General features: G+C 39.7%; 1 protein-coding gene across 2 annotated transcripts in view; it reads right to left on the reverse strand.

Annotated features, from left to right (window-relative positions):
- LAMA1 (laminin subunit alpha 1) overlaps nucleotides 1-16,005 on the reverse strand; it is a 110,908-nt gene that overhangs the window by 7,207 nt on the left and 87,696 nt on the right. For both annotated transcript variants that reach the window (XM_064442969.1, XM_064442970.1), the window contains exons 45-58: nucleotides 15,350-15,493; nucleotides 14,407-14,540; nucleotides 14,013-14,163; nucleotides 13,346-13,470; nucleotides 12,226-12,376; nucleotides 10,924-11,068; nucleotides 10,254-10,395; nucleotides 8,974-9,088; nucleotides 8,602-8,772; nucleotides 7,765-7,916; nucleotides 7,057-7,242; nucleotides 3,841-4,003; nucleotides 2,598-2,710; nucleotides 1,307-1,496 (exon numbers count right to left, since the gene is read on the reverse strand). In XM_064442969.1, the coding sequence (XP_064299039.1) occupies nucleotides 1,307-1,496; nucleotides 2,598-2,710; nucleotides 3,841-4,003; nucleotides 7,057-7,242; nucleotides 7,765-7,916; nucleotides 8,602-8,772; nucleotides 8,974-9,088; nucleotides 10,254-10,395; nucleotides 10,924-11,068; nucleotides 12,226-12,376; nucleotides 13,346-13,470; nucleotides 14,013-14,163; nucleotides 14,407-14,540; nucleotides 15,350-15,493 (2,082 nt within the window). The remainder of the gene's footprint in view (nucleotides 1-1,306; nucleotides 1,497-2,597; nucleotides 2,711-3,840; nucleotides 4,004-7,056; nucleotides 7,243-7,764; nucleotides 7,917-8,601; nucleotides 8,773-8,973; nucleotides 9,089-10,253; nucleotides 10,396-10,923; nucleotides 11,069-12,225; nucleotides 12,377-13,345; nucleotides 13,471-14,012; nucleotides 14,164-14,406; nucleotides 14,541-15,349; nucleotides 15,494-16,005) is intronic.

Consider the following 16,005-nt stretch of genomic DNA (forward strand, 5'->3'; position numbering starts at 1 on the left):
GTACAGCAGGGTGATATGAGCAGATAGCAGAGTATGAAAAGAAGAAAAGCTTCTTTTGGCAGCAGTGCATTAGCTCAAATTGACTGTAGAGCTACTGCAATAATCACCCCAAGTTGTGAAGTGGTGTGACTCAGCCTTAATTGCCAAAAAAGTTAAAGCTCATGTTTTTATGTCCTGAGTAGCAAACAGGTCAGCTCTCATATCGAACCTGTTCATCTCATAAAAAGTAGATAGTGTGAGTATGAGTTTTACGTGAGTATAGTTAATTTTAAATATGCAGCTGTAAATCCAGGAGCGTTCTTCCTTTCAGGATAGTCAGCAGAGCTTAACTGTGATACCTCTCTCTGACAGAAGTCCACATTTGCTTTCTTTATGTTAGCTTTTGCTGTTTTTTTCTTCTGCTGATTATATATGAAAAGCAAAAAGAACACTCTGCTGATTCCCAAGATACCTAGGAGATGGAACAGCTTTGTGTCATCAATGCTTTGTCCCATAGAAGCCACTTTCTGGAGTTAAGGCTTCACATATGGACATGGGAAGGGAAGCTTAGCAGGATGAGTATCATCATCCTCACCTGCCTTAAGGAAAAGTTACATGGTCAGATTTGCTTTTAAAACTCATGCAGACATCATAGTCATTTCTCATAAAGAAAGCCAGAGCCAGCAGCAGGTGGGTTGCTCAGAGGAACTGGGCCAATAAGGGCTGACATAAAGCCTTTATACAAAAGTCACTGAATGCCATGTGACACCTAAAAGCTGTAGCCACCAAAATGGTGCCAAGTCCTCCCCCTCAGCCTCCATTCATTCCAAATGCCTGCCTTTCTCATGTTGCATCAACCAAGGAAAGGAAAGAGAGTGCTTCCCTATTAGCACTAGCTGCTATGACATGCTCAGATTAAGCGGTAAGTGGGAGAAAGGAGAAACTGTGCACCCACAAATCTTTCACCTTGTCACACACTCAAGTTGCAGGTCTTTGATGACATAGTGCATGGAAAGCTCTCTGTAGACAAAGTCAGAGTTTCTAGACCACTCTGCTAGGTTCTTCTCTGGTATTATTACATAGTTGGTGAACTATTTTATTTCTAAATAATCTGAGATAGTTGACAGTAGTTGGATGCTGGAACTGATGCATAATTAATGAAAATTTTAAAAGAAATAATAATACTCAAACACAAGTTATCTGAATGGTTTTATGATTGGGTTAAAACCTGTTTGCCTTTGCAATACAGAAAGCATACAGGAAAGGCAGGGAAAAACCAGTAACTCCAGGGAAGAGAAAATGGAGTACAAGATTGGTGACTACCTACCGTATGCCATTTTCCATCACTGATAATGGCAGGGTGAAAAGCTACTGCTTTCCCTTTGCCTAGATCAAATGAGAAATAGAGCTGTCCCCCATGAAGCTGTAGGGCTGCATAATCAACCTGGTTCTGGTGAGCCATGTAGTAAATCAGGCCACTGGAGGCAAAGGTTCTGAGATTCAGCTGGACAGAAAGTCTAGACAATAAAAATTCAGTATTACTGAAAGATATTTCTTCCGCATTGATAAAAATCTTTTCTGAAGGCAGAGAACAGCCTCAACCAATTTATTATTATGAAAGAAAATTTATTATTACAAAGGCCAGAAAAGTAGAATTTGCATTGATCCTCAGAAAGCACGACCTATAATGTATTTCATAATAGAAATCAGTGTTGTGTCTGTCAGAGACAGAAAAAGTGCTTGTCACAGAGTGAGCTGGGCTTTAAGAGAGACAGGCTTGGCTGTTCGCAACTGCAGGTTTGCCTATTGCTCCAAGAAAGGAATGAATTCCAGGATAATGTGATGGCATCCATTACTATCAGCCAGGCTTGCTGGGATATAATGGGCAGACTGAGAACAGAGGGAGGCTTATAAGGTAGAGGAGCTGATTGAGCTATTTATTATGGAGACACTAGGTTCAGACTACATAGCGTCAATCCTCTGCAATGTCCTTATGTTCCATAGTTACAACAGAAGGACTAGAAGAAAAAAGGCTCTTTTCTCAATGCCTGCAGAGGCTTCCTGAGTTAAAAGCATATGCAAGCGGCTTGCATACAGTGTTTTGGGGACCTTTCTGGGAGCCTCTCAAACAAATACGAGCAGCAGAAAGGCTATCACACATTAAGTCTCAACAGAATGATTCATCTCAGTAGTCTTAGCTCCTTCAGTAATCTGGGGAGTGAAGCAAACATGGATGGTGCAATTGCAAAAAATCCAGAGTGGGCAAAATGCTATCTGCATCAGTCTAAGGAGCACGGATCAGCTGAGCTCTGTATGTGGAAAACAGAAATCAAAGTACTTTCAGAAGGTACAGTGGGGCTCTTAAGTCTGAGGGGGGAAAAAAAAAAGCAGAACTCTGACTGTGAGTTAAACTCGTGACCACAAACCTGGGAAAGACACATTAATTACATTGCAGTGGTCGTGATACCTTCTTCCACAAGGAACCTGCAGACACCTGAAGTGATGGCCATGTTCAAAGCTGGCAATGCAGTGATCATTCACGAAAACCATCACTGCACTTCTTGTAGCTCATTACAACATAACACACTGTGTCCATGTGTGATTCAGGATATACTCACTTCTTCCTGACAGTAGACTGATTGAAGAGCAGTGTCAAGTGGCTACCTTTGGCAAGTCCAAACTGATGGGCACCTTGGACATGATCAGGTAGCTCATCTTTTGCACAAACTACCTGTTAATGAAAGGACTTTATTAAGAACAGTATCAGGTGCTGACCTGCAAGTGCTGAATTGCAATGTGTCTATGCAGAACTTTGTGGAGCAAAACTGAGCCACATGATAACCACAAAGTACACAGCAACATCTATTAGCTGAACTACAAATCATTCTGAGCTATCTTTAGGCTCAAAAAGAACTAGTTTTAATGATTAAGCTATGTCTCATGGACAGCACTGGCCTTTCCTACTGAGAAATGTTTGTAGTTTGAGAAGTAGTCATTCACCATTTGTCTTAATTGATAGCCCTTTTGATAACAAATGCTGGAAGACAGAGTACAACTTCAGTGTGAAAATCTTATGGACTTAGTAGAAATATTTTCCCATTTAGTGAGGATGCACATTCTTGTTATGATTTGGGGGATGCAGAGCTGAATAACAGAGTATGAGCCAAAGCTATATTTTAGCTTTAAGGACAGCTTATTTCTTTTTATAGCAGCAGTTGTATGAAATGTATAAAATCCTGCTTTCTGTTGCCACAGAAAAATGATTTCAGGATGCTTTGGAAACACTTCATTATAAAGATGTGCAGCTGCAGAAGGAGAGAAGTAATGCTGCCTTCTCTCTCGGAAACAGGGACTGTGTGAGAGGAAGCAGGTGCCATGCAAGCTGCATTCAGACACTGTGTGTCTCTGGAATGGTTTGTGCCTCCTCTTTGACACAGAGCAGAGACTGCATGTGTGCGACCAGGAAAATGTGAACGATGAACTGCAGAACTAATGAAAATCTCAGCATAAAGCCACTTTGGAAGGAACACACTAAAGATCATAGTTACTGTCGAGTCCTTCTGCTGGGGGATTATCACTCCACTTTTTCTTTTCTTTTCTTTGCTGGTGTTGCTGCCTGAACAATGATAAACCTAACTATGGCTTCCTTCCAAAAGGGCCAACAGGCTGCTACACAGGTTTATACCAGAGTTTTTCTATAAGAAATAATAAATTCAAATCCACATTCATTGAACCATTCTGTACCATAGAAGAAGGAAATATACACATTCCATACTTTGAAAATTCTCCGCAAAGCTAAAATGCATCTTACTGTTGAACATTTTCATAGAAGAGGCAATAGAGCTTTGCTGTAATACATACTTTTTTTGTATCTGTAAGAGGCCTCAGGGGAACTGGTAAAGCCTGAGGTTCGGGTTTAATCTCAACGTCTTCTAGCTGTATGGCTGGTTTAGGCTTCTCTGACAAAAAGCAGCTGTCCATATCCACATGTTCATACTTCATGGAAGTCGTGAAATACAAAAGCCTGTGTTTTAAAAAACCTACATTTTAAGAGGTGAAAACCCAAATACCTACATTTCCCAAGCACAAATAGAGTATTTTACAGGTTCTTTGAGGGAGTTACTCTTTATGTGAGGGAGCAACTGGAATGTACCAAGCTCTGCCTAGGAGTGGAGGAAGAATGAGTTGAAAGCTTACAGGTAGAAATTAAGGGCCAGGCAAATATGGGTGACACTGTTGTGTGCACTTGCTACAGGCCACCTGATCAGGAAGAGGAAGTCAACAAGGCCTTCAGCAGACACCTGGAAGTAGTCTCACAATTGCAGTCCCTGGTTCTCATGGGGGACTTCAACCACCCTGATACTTGCTGTAAAAGCAACATGGTGAGGTGCACACAATTCAGCAGGTTCCTGCAGAGCATCAAGGATAACTTTTTGACTCAGGCAGTGGAGGAGCCAATGAGGCGAGATGTGCTGCTGGACCTTCTACTAACAAACAAGGAAGGTCTGGTTGAGGATGTGAGGGCTGGGGACAGCCTCAGCTGCAGTGACCATGAGATGGAGGAGTTCAGGATCCTCCATGGTTAGAAGCGGGGCAACAAGTAGGATTACAACCCTGGACATCAAGACATCTGACTGGCCTCTTCAAAGACCTGCTTGGAGGAAACCTATGGGTTAGGGCTCTAGAAGGTAAGGGGGTCCAAGAGAGCTGCACAACATTAAAGTAACACTTCCTCCAAGATCAAGATTGGTGCACCCCTGTGAAGAAGATGTCAAGCAAAGGAGCCAGGATATCCACATGGATGAGCAAAGAGCTTCTAGAAAAAATCAGATAGAAGGAGGTTTACAGTATGCAGCAAAAGGGACTGGCACTTTAGAGGAATATAGGAACATTGTCAGGGTATGCAGAGATACAAAGAGGAAGGCCAAGGCCCACTTGGAACTAAATATGGCAAGGGATGTCAAGGATAACAAAAAAGGTTTCTTCAAATAAGTAATTGAAGTAGTAAAAGTAGTAAAAGAAAGTAGTAAAAGAAAGACTAGGGAAACAGTGGGCCCGGTGCTGAATGAGGTGGTCACAGAAGGTGGAGTTACTGAATGCCTTCTTTTCTTCAAGCCTTTACTGCTAAGGCTGGCCCTCAGGCATCCCAGCCCCCAGAGGTGAGAGAGAAAATCTGGAGAAAAGACGACTTTCCCTTGGTTGAGGATTGGGTTAGAGATCATTTAGCCAAATGGGATCCTCACAAATTCATGGGCCCCAAAATGGGATGCATACATGAGTGCTGAGGGAGCTGGAGGATGCTGATGCTAAGCCACTCTCCATCATTGTTGAAAGGTCATGGAGGACAGGACATGCGTCCAAGGACTGGAGGGTAGCCTATGTCATGCCAGTCTTCAAAAAGGGCAGGAAGGAGGACCTGGGGAACTATAGGCCAGTCAGCCTCACCTCCATCCCTGGAAAGGTGATGGAGAAGTTCATCCTGGAGTTCATCTCCAGGCTTGTAGAGGAAAAGGTTATCAGAAGTAGTCAACATGGATTCACCAAGGGGAGATCCTGCTTGACCAACCTGACAGCCTTCTCTGATGGCATGACTGGCTGGGTAGATGAAGGGAGAGCAGCGGATGTTGCTTACCTCGATCTCAGCAATGTTTCTGACAGTGTCTCCCATAACATCCTCATAGGTAAGCTTAGGAAGTGTGGATTAGATGAGTGGACAGTGAGGTGGATAAAGAACTGGATGAATGGCAGAGCTCAGAGGGTCATGATCAATGGTGCAGAGTCTGGTTGGAGGCCTGTCACTAATGGTGTTCCCCAGGTGTCTGTGCTGGGTCTGGTCCTGTTCAACATATTCATCAATGACCTGGACAGAGGGACAGAGTGTACCCTAAGCAAGTTTGCTGATGATACAAAACTGGGAAGAGTGGCTGATACACCAGAAGGCTGCGCTGCCATTCAGTGAGACCCGGACGGGCTGGAGAGCTGGGCCGAGGGGAACCTGATGAAATTCAGCAAAGGCAAATGTAAGGTCCTGCACCTGGGCAAGAGCAACCCCATACACCAGTACAGGTTGGGGGTTGAACTACTGGAAAGCGGCTCCACTGAGAAGGACCTGGGAGTGCTGGTGGACAGCAGGTTGACCCTGAGCCTCTACTCTGCCCTAGTGAGACCACACTTGGAGTACTGTGTCCAGTTCTGGGCCCCCCAGTTTAAGGACATAGAACTGCTTGAGCAAGTCCAGCAGAGAGCTACAAAGATGATCAGGGGACTGGAGCATCTCCCTTATGAAGAAAGGCTGAGAGACCTGGGTTTGTTCAGCCTGGAGAAGAGAAGGCTGAGGGGGGCATCTTATCAATGCTTATAAATATCTAAAGGGTGGGTGTCAAGAGGATGGGACTGGACTCTTTTCAGTGGTGCCCAACAACAGGACAAGGGGCAATGGGCACAAACTGGAACGTAGGAAATTCCACCTGAATATGAGTAAAAAATTATTTCCAGTGAGGGTGACAGAGCACTGGAACAGGCTGCCCAGAGAGGTGGTGGAGTCTTCTTCTCTGGTAATATTCAAAGTGCGCCTGGATGCAGTCCTGTGCCCCCTGCTCTAGGTATCCCCTGCTCAAGCAGGGGGGTTGGATGAGATGATTTCCAGAGGTCCCTTCCAACCTGTATTATTTTGTGATTCTGTGATTCTGCCTTTCACTAGTAAGAGGCAAAAGCACTAAAAAGTGGCATGCTGGGACAAAAAGATTAAGAAGTTGCAAATAATCTGTCAATAGAACAATATTAACAGAAAATATTATTGGAAAACCATTCTGTCTGTGAATGCAGATGAAACTATAGTAGAGAAAGCAGCCATTTTGTGCAGTGTCTCTATGTACATTAAAGACGTTTTTGATGCTATTTGGAAATGTAGCTGGTAATATAACAGGCAGAAAATGGATAACACCCAATCATCAGTATCATGCTTGTGTTATGTTAAAAACCAAGCAAATGGACAACGTCATGAAAGAGATTACAAACTAAAATTAATAATTACTATACACAGTTTTCCAGAACAGGGCAGTTTCCTCTCTGACTTACTCCTTGTTAAAAATAAGATTGCTGATACAGCCATGAAAGGAGCCAGCCATTTTTAGCCCTAAGATGCCATCTCCTGCTGGAATACCACCAGCATAGAAGTTGGAAATATTCATGGGGCTCATTTCTGCTGATGAACCAAGCTTCAGTTCTGCAGGATTACTTTCATCCACCTGTACAGTTATGATCCTGAAAAAGATAAAAGCAGGGAAAACACTCAACAAGGGCCTTAGACATTCATTTTCATATGAAAATCATTCCTTTCAGCCTCAAAAATGTCCTGTTCAAAGAAATAAAGATTCCAGCACTTTGATAATCCTTTCAATGTCTTGAAACTAGAAGACCTTCTTCTTTAGATAACTTTTAACATGTACAGTTTTGTCAAATATATTTCTAAATTATTTTGATAGATTTCTTTCCAAATTATTTTGATAGCTGTATGTTTTTCTAATACTATTTAGTATATTTACTCAAGTGGCCCAAGCTGTTTAGAGATTTTGAGAGCTTTTAACTACAACTTCATCAGTGGCTGTATGTTGTATACAATTACCATGTAAATCAGAATGCCTCCATGAACCCATGACAAGCAGAAAAACACAACCCTGATTATTTCGCCTAATGAACCAGCAAAGGCAGTTTCCCAGAGAGCGCAGTGAACTGACAACAGCATACACTAATTAAACAGGCAGTACTCTTCACAGTCACATGTACCTCTTATTCCGGATTAGGATGACAGAGTGTTCTTGTCCATCACTGTATGTTCCATTAGCAGGCTTAAGAATTACTTTTCTAGTACTTGCTCTATCTCCAGCATTAACATGCACTGCAAGATGACCATCAATCAGCATGATGGAAAAGAAGGGCTGTGGATTTAATCAGAAGATTAATTTAACTGTAACTCAATTTCCTGTCACTTTTTCAGTGTTTAAATAGAACATACTTTGGAAAAAATTACCTCCAGCTTTGTTGTAAACAAACTTTTTAATGAAACTCAAAGACTAGTAGGCAGGTGTTGGTACCTCTCAGAGTGCAAAGCCTTCTAACGGAAAACATGAAAGCTGGCAATTTCTCTGGTCACGATAAAAATTCGGGTTAAAAGGCAGGAGATTTTTTTTATACCACCACCACCTTAGAGGAAGTAAATAAGAAGGGGCAGGTATTCCTACTAAGACTTCATCCTTGGATTCCAGGAGCTCCAAAACAGTTCACCAGATACAAGATAGCTGTTCATCTCAAATCCTTAAATAACTACTTCTGACTAACAGAAGTGGAAAGCAATACTTCGGGTGCATTTCATGTGTCCTCCTTGTTGCAAAAGCATTCTAGGTCCTAGTAACCATAATAGGTCTCTGCTAACTGATCCTTCACCTCTCCTCTGCTACAATGAACATCCTCTGTTCCCCACCTAGCCCCTGTATTTGGGCCTTCCTAAGCCGAATAAATGTTTCTTTCTCATTCTTTTCAAGTTGCAGTCATAAAAATCTAACTTTTATCACAAAATAAAAAGGGCAAATACAAAACCAAAAAATCTTTGTTTTCAGTACTTGCCAAATGCGCTTGTCTACGCCGTCGCTTTTCCGGTCCCCTGCTGAGTCCAGCAAGGATGATGCCACTGCTGTTCTTTGTAGCAAAAGTTGCCATCATTTCTGATTCTGGGCTTAAGGACTTAGGTCCCAACTCAATATATCCATTGTTCAAGATGTTCACACTACGAATAGGCTATTTTATGAGGAAGAGAAAGAATTACTGACTTTGTCCCTACATAGCATGCAGTAAGAAAAAATATTTCAAGTATAGATTAGATTACCTCAGAATTATTCAAGATGAACCCATTTCAACTTACTGTATTCTTTCACAAACATTACTATTCATTGTTCAGTAACAATAAAGACCAGGTCACGAAACCTAAAAATCTCCTACCTCCAGTACGCAGCCTTTTCTTACTCCATATGAATTTCTAAGCAAGTCAAAGGTTGAACGAGATATTTCCAGATTCTTGATGCATCCCACATACATTCTACTATTAAGACCTTTCCTGAAACACAAAATAAGGCTTTTTTAACAAGGAGTAGTATTTGGAATCTTCTGGGAGAAAAGATTAAATTCTCTTCAATAAGATAAAGAAAGATCTGTTTTAAAGAATGCAGTCAGCCCAGCATAAGTGAAAACAGGGATAATTTGGAGTTTACTCAGCAGATTTTAATTTTTATCTTAAAAAGAGTCAAACAACATTCTCCCCAAAGAGAAACATACAACTGTGTAGAGCTGTGTTGCCAGGCCAGGTAATTTTTCAAAACTTTAGGGTGGATCTTCAGCTGAAATGTAATGGCTTTTGTGTGAAGGGTAACTGTATCTCTCTAATTCCTAGGGATTCCTATTCATTTCTTAAGTCTGGAGGATGCCTAATTTGTTTCCAGGTTTAAGTGAGAGAAATCTAAGGCTGTCCTACCATAATCCCTTACAGGCTACTATGCCAGCTAAGATTAAAAATTCTGCACCTCTGCAATAACTGTGCAGGGACCAATATTGTTCTGAAATTTACTTTATTGTCAAGAGCGTGCAGACAGTTTAATTAGATTTTCTGTTGCCATGTTTATCCTTCCAAAGTGAAGCCTCTGGAAGAAATGTGACTTTACAAGTTCAGCAGGGATGTGGAATACAAAAAGTATGAACTAGAGACATGTCATAAAATACATATTTGTAATTTTTTGTTGAACTGTTCACAACTGTTTCTCCTCTGTTCCAAGTTTCAGAACTGAATTACAAGAATTCCTTTCTGAAAAAGAACTTTTATCCTGATGCACAGTTTTGCCCATAAATGCCAACTTGAAAACTCAAGGCTCACATAAGTAGAGATCAAAGGAGCATCGTTCCAGGCAGCAGTGATGAATGTTTGCTGCAGTCTGACACAAAAAGCAGGCAGCTGCTGTGGCAGCCACTGTCATGGAAATCACCCATGGATGGGAAAAACAGAAGCTTGTCTCTGATCTGAACTACAGTGTCAGACCTAGCAGTGAAAAGCACCTTATTAGAGGTTTGAAGGCAAAGGACAGATAATTCTGTCGTATGCATGGCCATAAACAAGATGTCAGACTTCACTGATTTTCACTAATTGCAGTGGAAATAGCACGGTTTGTTGATGTCTTGCCCTCTACTTACAAGGGTCTTAGCAAAGGTTGGAAAGCGAGAGGACCCTTTACCTCACAGTCCTTGACCTTGGCAGCCCACCAACAAAGATTGGGTCCTTATCAGAGCGGTTGAGGTCTGAGGCAACACCAGGAGATTCTCCTTGCTTAGTTTCTTTATAATTAAGGTTATATGCATCCATGACTGCCAAAATTCCTGCAGAGAAAAGAGAGTAAAGATCTGGAGAAGGACACGAACACACATTCTTCCATTTTGGCAATCTTGTCTCTAATAAAGGAAAACGTATACATTGACTCAAACATGTATGGACAACCTTCTTATTTTTAGAATGAGTAATTTATTGTACTTCCAGCTATTCTGTTAATCTCATTCATTCTTCTCTGACCAAATCACATCTGGGGAATTCCCCAGGAAAAGCTATATATGTTATAGTTATTAACATGTATTATTTGTAATGCATTATTTCCCAAACTTAGGCCCCAAATACTGTTGTACTAGGTACTATTAAAATGTAGGACAGAAACCTGATCTCTGATATACAGACTTGGAAAAGTCTGCACTACCTGCTCTTTATAAGATGTGCCAAACCAAGCACAAGATTTACACTGCTGTCCTTCTAAAAGCGAAGTAACGTAGTGTGGCTGCTAAAGAAACTGTACTGGAAGTGACCAAACTTTGTTGCAATGATGCTCCCTGTGCCTTAGATACTTTTCTGTAGCTTACCTTGTTTCTTGTTCCGACTGAATGAGATTTTATACCACGTGCCATTGTTGTAACGATTTTCTGTGGTAAGAGCAAGAGGTCCTGAACCTAGATCAACAGTCAGTTTCACTTTGCCGTCAACAAGCTCAAGGGACAAGAAATCTCTCTGAGAGGAAAACACCAAACAAAACAAAAAAAAAAAACAAAAGAAAAAACCCAAACAAACAAAAGATTAAATTCCTGGAAATAAAATCTTCCAAAAGGATGTATCTTTGGCTACTTTGGGCTACTCTGTGAAAAAGGTTTGGTAACTCTTGTACCTAAGACTATTGTTAGGCCCAAGACATTTATCTTCGCTTTGTTTAGGAAAATTAAGTTACATGTACCTCACACGGACGTCATTTTGTTTTGTTTTGTTGTTATTCTTACTTAAATGCATCACCAGGCTTGATTACTCAGCAGAGGAAGGTTTAAATAACAAATGTCACATTTGCATTTTTTTTTTGGATGAAGTTGAGAGTAATCTGATTTGACTGTTAGTCAGATCAAGCGCTACAACATTCTTTCTGCAAAAAGCAAAGAGCTTCTTCACACAGTAAAAAAGACTTCCTGAATTGTATTAGAAGTGCCCCCCTCTGCACTGTAAAACTTAATTCAGATATCTTTGTGCAATGTATTCGGGCAGTGAGTACATAACAAAGTAGATGAATAATGCAGTCGCTCTGAAACAATCTGTATGTAAACAAAGCTTTGTCCTCCTTCAGGAAAAGAAAACCACCAGCTAAGCATGCGGTAAACTGCATGCCATGATAATGAAGGTCTGAAGATGGGTCTAGGTTATATTGCTGTTGCAGGGAGTTTTATTTCATTTATTTCAGTTTACTGAATTCCCATCTTATGGATGTAATTCAATATGCCTATTCAAAATTATATTGTCCTTCTGCAAGCTCAGTTGCAAAAAATTTTACATTCTGCAAAGGTTCTTCCAATTGAACAAAACTGTTTGTTGTCCCTAGTGTTTCTTTTTCTTGGCTTCAGTTGAATAACCATTAATTTTAGTCTAGAATTAAAACAAATTATGGAGAATTCATTGCTTAATTTTGTCCTTAGTATATGTGAGTATTTGCTCTAAAGAGCTATCTCTAGGGTTCCTGTCTTTACTCCTTTGGCTTATGATGTCAATCACAGGTGATAATCTATACAAAGATAACAACTTGTTGTAATATACGTAAACTGAAAAATAACAAAGAAGAAAGCAAGGAACCGTCAAGTGATCTAAAAATCTAGTTTTTGACAGCTTAAGAATCTGATCTATTTTCTTACAGTGCCATTTGAAGCAAGATACAGAAGAAGTCCATTAGGTGAAAAGGTACTGAAAAACATTATTATCTGAGTCACTGTTGAGCGGAGTGCTTTCTCCACAACTGAGTATCCACTGCCATCAAAATGGAATGAAGGGTCCTCATCCTGTGGGCTACGGAAGTAGAAAAGAGAGTTTAAAATGCTAAATGAAGATTTGTGGGTTTCTATTCACTTTCATATCAAATATAAGAAGTTAGATCAGTTGGTGCAGCCCCCAGGCAGTACGATTAGAAAGTGTGTTAAGAGGCTTGAGTCTGTTATGAATAACTGAAGGATTCCAGCCAAAGGCCACTTTCATTACAGAATCTCACAATACATGATTTAGCCATGGGGAAGGTTGTATACAAGATAAAAAATGTTCTTCCCTGATGTATGAAAAAAACTCAATGATTTCTTAAGGGAAAAAATAATTTTTATAGCATGCACCCTCTTACATAAAACATGTCATCCATTTATCAAAATGCTTTGCATAATTGCACTTACAATAAATGTTCTATTAGCCCCTCTCCCTGCAATATAATACATGCAAAAAATAAGTCATACAATCAAGCAGCACCCTCTGCTGTTCCTACATGAAACATTCTGCAAAAGGAAATATGGTCAAGCATATTTCTTTTCAGCTCCTGAAACAAACCCAGTACGGTCTGCAATCTCCTCTCACAATGATTACCAAAATGGTAGCAAGCTCAGTTGCTACAGTTTTCCTATGGATTTTTTTTTTTTTTATAACAGTGCTTTACACTGTTTCTTATCCTAGGAAAGAATGAATTTGTCTTGCTAGAAATTAGTGGAAAGCAAACATTCAAAAATAGGCAGTCCCTACTTTCAATGCACAAAATAGACTCCAGCATTAGAACTTCTCTGAAAAAGAGATTAAATTTAAAGTGATAAAGTGATAAAATTCCATACAATTAAATTACTTGACACTATTGGCCCATTGAATTAGTGTGTTCAGAACTGTAAGTTAATGACCAATGAAACACTGAAATTTGTCTGAGTTATTTTTAGCTAGCACAGAAATATATATTACAGGTGTAAATTACTCTAAATCTGTTATAAAAAAAAGAGTGAGACAAAATACCTTCCAAAACAGCCATTGCACTTGCCCTCTCTTTCCACATAGTTCCAAAGACCAATAGATTTGCTATTCAGCGATGCCTCTCCCATGCACCCTTTAAAATGGGTCACCTTAACAGCCGGTGATTTCTAGAAGACAAGAAATACTTCATGAATACAATTAATGTTAAGTACTCTGAAAATTATGCAGCCAAGTTTTTGCTTGGTTGTTTTGCTTGAACTCTAACTTTGTTGGATATAAATCATAATAAAAGAACACCACGTTGTAGTATAACTATTAACAATTATAATTTAAATCATAATAGATTAGTTTTGCTTAGTTTGAAAAGTAATATAACTATGTCCTTGACCTACCTACATGCTTCATAGCATGAATAATAATGGCAAACTAAAAGAAGCCATGGAAGAAGGAAACGAAAAACAAATCCATTGTGCAATGTCTATGCATCATGCACGCACACACAGCCTGTCCTGGTTAACACTTTATGGAAAAATTTTCAGGGAAAATTAACTTCGGGATACTAGAACATCCTTATAGCATTTTTGCTGTATCTTCAGAGTACCTGGCATTTCTTGATGAAGTAACCTACTCAGGCGATTATTTCTAAGTCAAAAGTATACCTATCTCAAACATGATAAAAACATTTTACAGAATGATCTCAGAATTTAACCTTGATTTGTCCTCCGAGTCCTCCGATAAACATTCGGGTTGATTTGTTAACATCCAGTATGCTGGCTGTCCCTGGAGAGGATGCAGATTTAGATGAAGGCTTCTGATTGGAGTTCATTTCTTCTATGCTGAGTGTACCTGTTTTTCCAAACCTGCCAAGTACAAATACTAATAAATAGTTTAAGAAATCACCAGGCTTCATCAACTCATGCTATTGGCTTCACTTTTTAAGGACAAGAAAAATCTTGTCACTGCAAAACTCAGAAGATGATTTATCTTGTTTATGCCAGGTTCACTCAGTAAGTAGCTGGACATTTCTACAATACAACCATCTCATTAAAAAAAAAATAATCAATTTTCCTATCCAACATTTATGCCATTCTTCTTTTAATTACCTGGTTGCATGTATTCTGTGCCATTTGTTGTTGTCAATTTGAAAATCAGGGTATTCCACTCTTGCTGATCCAGAGCCCAAATCCCAAAGAAGAGCTACCTTACCACGTCGCATCTCCACGGCAAGGAAGTCTGTCTGAAAAACAGCAGGCTTTATTCTAATATACGGCATCGAACACGTAGTTTCTGTTTTGCGTTTTTTTAACATGCAACACTGAGAAAGTCTTTTCAGATTCATGTCCCTACATCTCACATTACGGGAGTTGACTTTTAGCAAAATCAGGCCCAGTAAGTTTTTATACATCTTTACTTTCAATGAAACCAAAAAACTCAGCTTATATACAAGTAGCTGTACATTTTCCGTATAGATATATAAAAGCATGACGTACACACACATGTAGAGATATAGAAACATGCATTCTGAGTGTATGTGAAGTGACCTGCAAGTCTGCACACAATAGCGTGCCACAAGGAGCTAGCAGCTGTGCATTTTGTTAGGATTACAGAGGGAAGGAAGAGGAGGGCAGTGTGACAGTGAGTCATCATGCTTCTTTTCAAGTGGGTGGATGCACCATGCTCATGAGGGCCAGATTCAAGTACTTTGTCTCTGATACCAAGGAAATCACTTGATATACTCCAGCATGCTATATGAAAGCATCACGTAACACTGTTACACTCCATGAGGTTAATGCACAGCATATTTCATGTTCCATGACATGGCCAAAAGGCAAAGCTAAGGAACCAGGTACTTTTATTCTTTACCTTTGAGGATCTCTGCAATCATCTAATGCACAAAAATATTTCTACCACCAGCGAACACATTTGCCTGCAAGGGGACTCCACTTGGATGTTTAGTTTGAAGTCAAGTAGGAAAAAACATGTACATAGTCATTTAAAAAACATTTGACTACCATCACCTTCAGTACATGTATGCCAGAAACGTACCTTTCCATTGCTACCCAGGTAGAAAAGAAGGTTATCTGGTTCAGCAGTTTTCACGTTGAGTGTTAAGGTGTTGTAATTCGTAGATGAAATTTGGGGTTGGTAGGCACGAATGCAATCTCTGTCTGCTGATACTGCAACTTTAATCTGGGGGGAAAAGAAGGAAATGAAATCTAAACAAGTCTGAGTGTACGCTGCACATATTTCTGGAATATGTACTTAGCTTCTGACCAACAAATGCAAGCCATTGTTGAGATACTTTCATGCCATCTCAGTACTGCTACCTGGGTTAGATCTTAGTAATTTCCTAGGTATCACTTGACAAAGAGATTCACAAATAGAAAAGAATGAAATCTGATTCACTCGTTCAGTTAGGAGATTTGAAGCCAGTAAATTAAACTATTCAAATACCTCAGAAAATAAGAATAAATCTTGGGTCAGAAGCCCATATATATCAGTAAAATCCACTGTAGTAATATCAGAAAATAAAGATACAGAAATTCAAAACCTTTAAAAAAAAAAAAGGAAACATAATTTCTAGTCTATGTTGAGAGAAAAAATTAAAAAATGTAAAAGGCAGACAATCTCCCATAATTTTTGTTATTTCAAATTTTTATATCACAGTTTACATGACTATTCAAAAATTACATTTGTGATTA

The sequence above is a fragment of the Phalacrocorax carbo genome, chromosome 2 (genome assembly GCF_963921805.1).
Source record: "Phalacrocorax carbo chromosome 2, bPhaCar2.1, whole genome shotgun sequence".
NCBI lineage: Eukaryota > Metazoa > Chordata > Aves > Suliformes > Phalacrocoracidae > Phalacrocorax > Phalacrocorax carbo.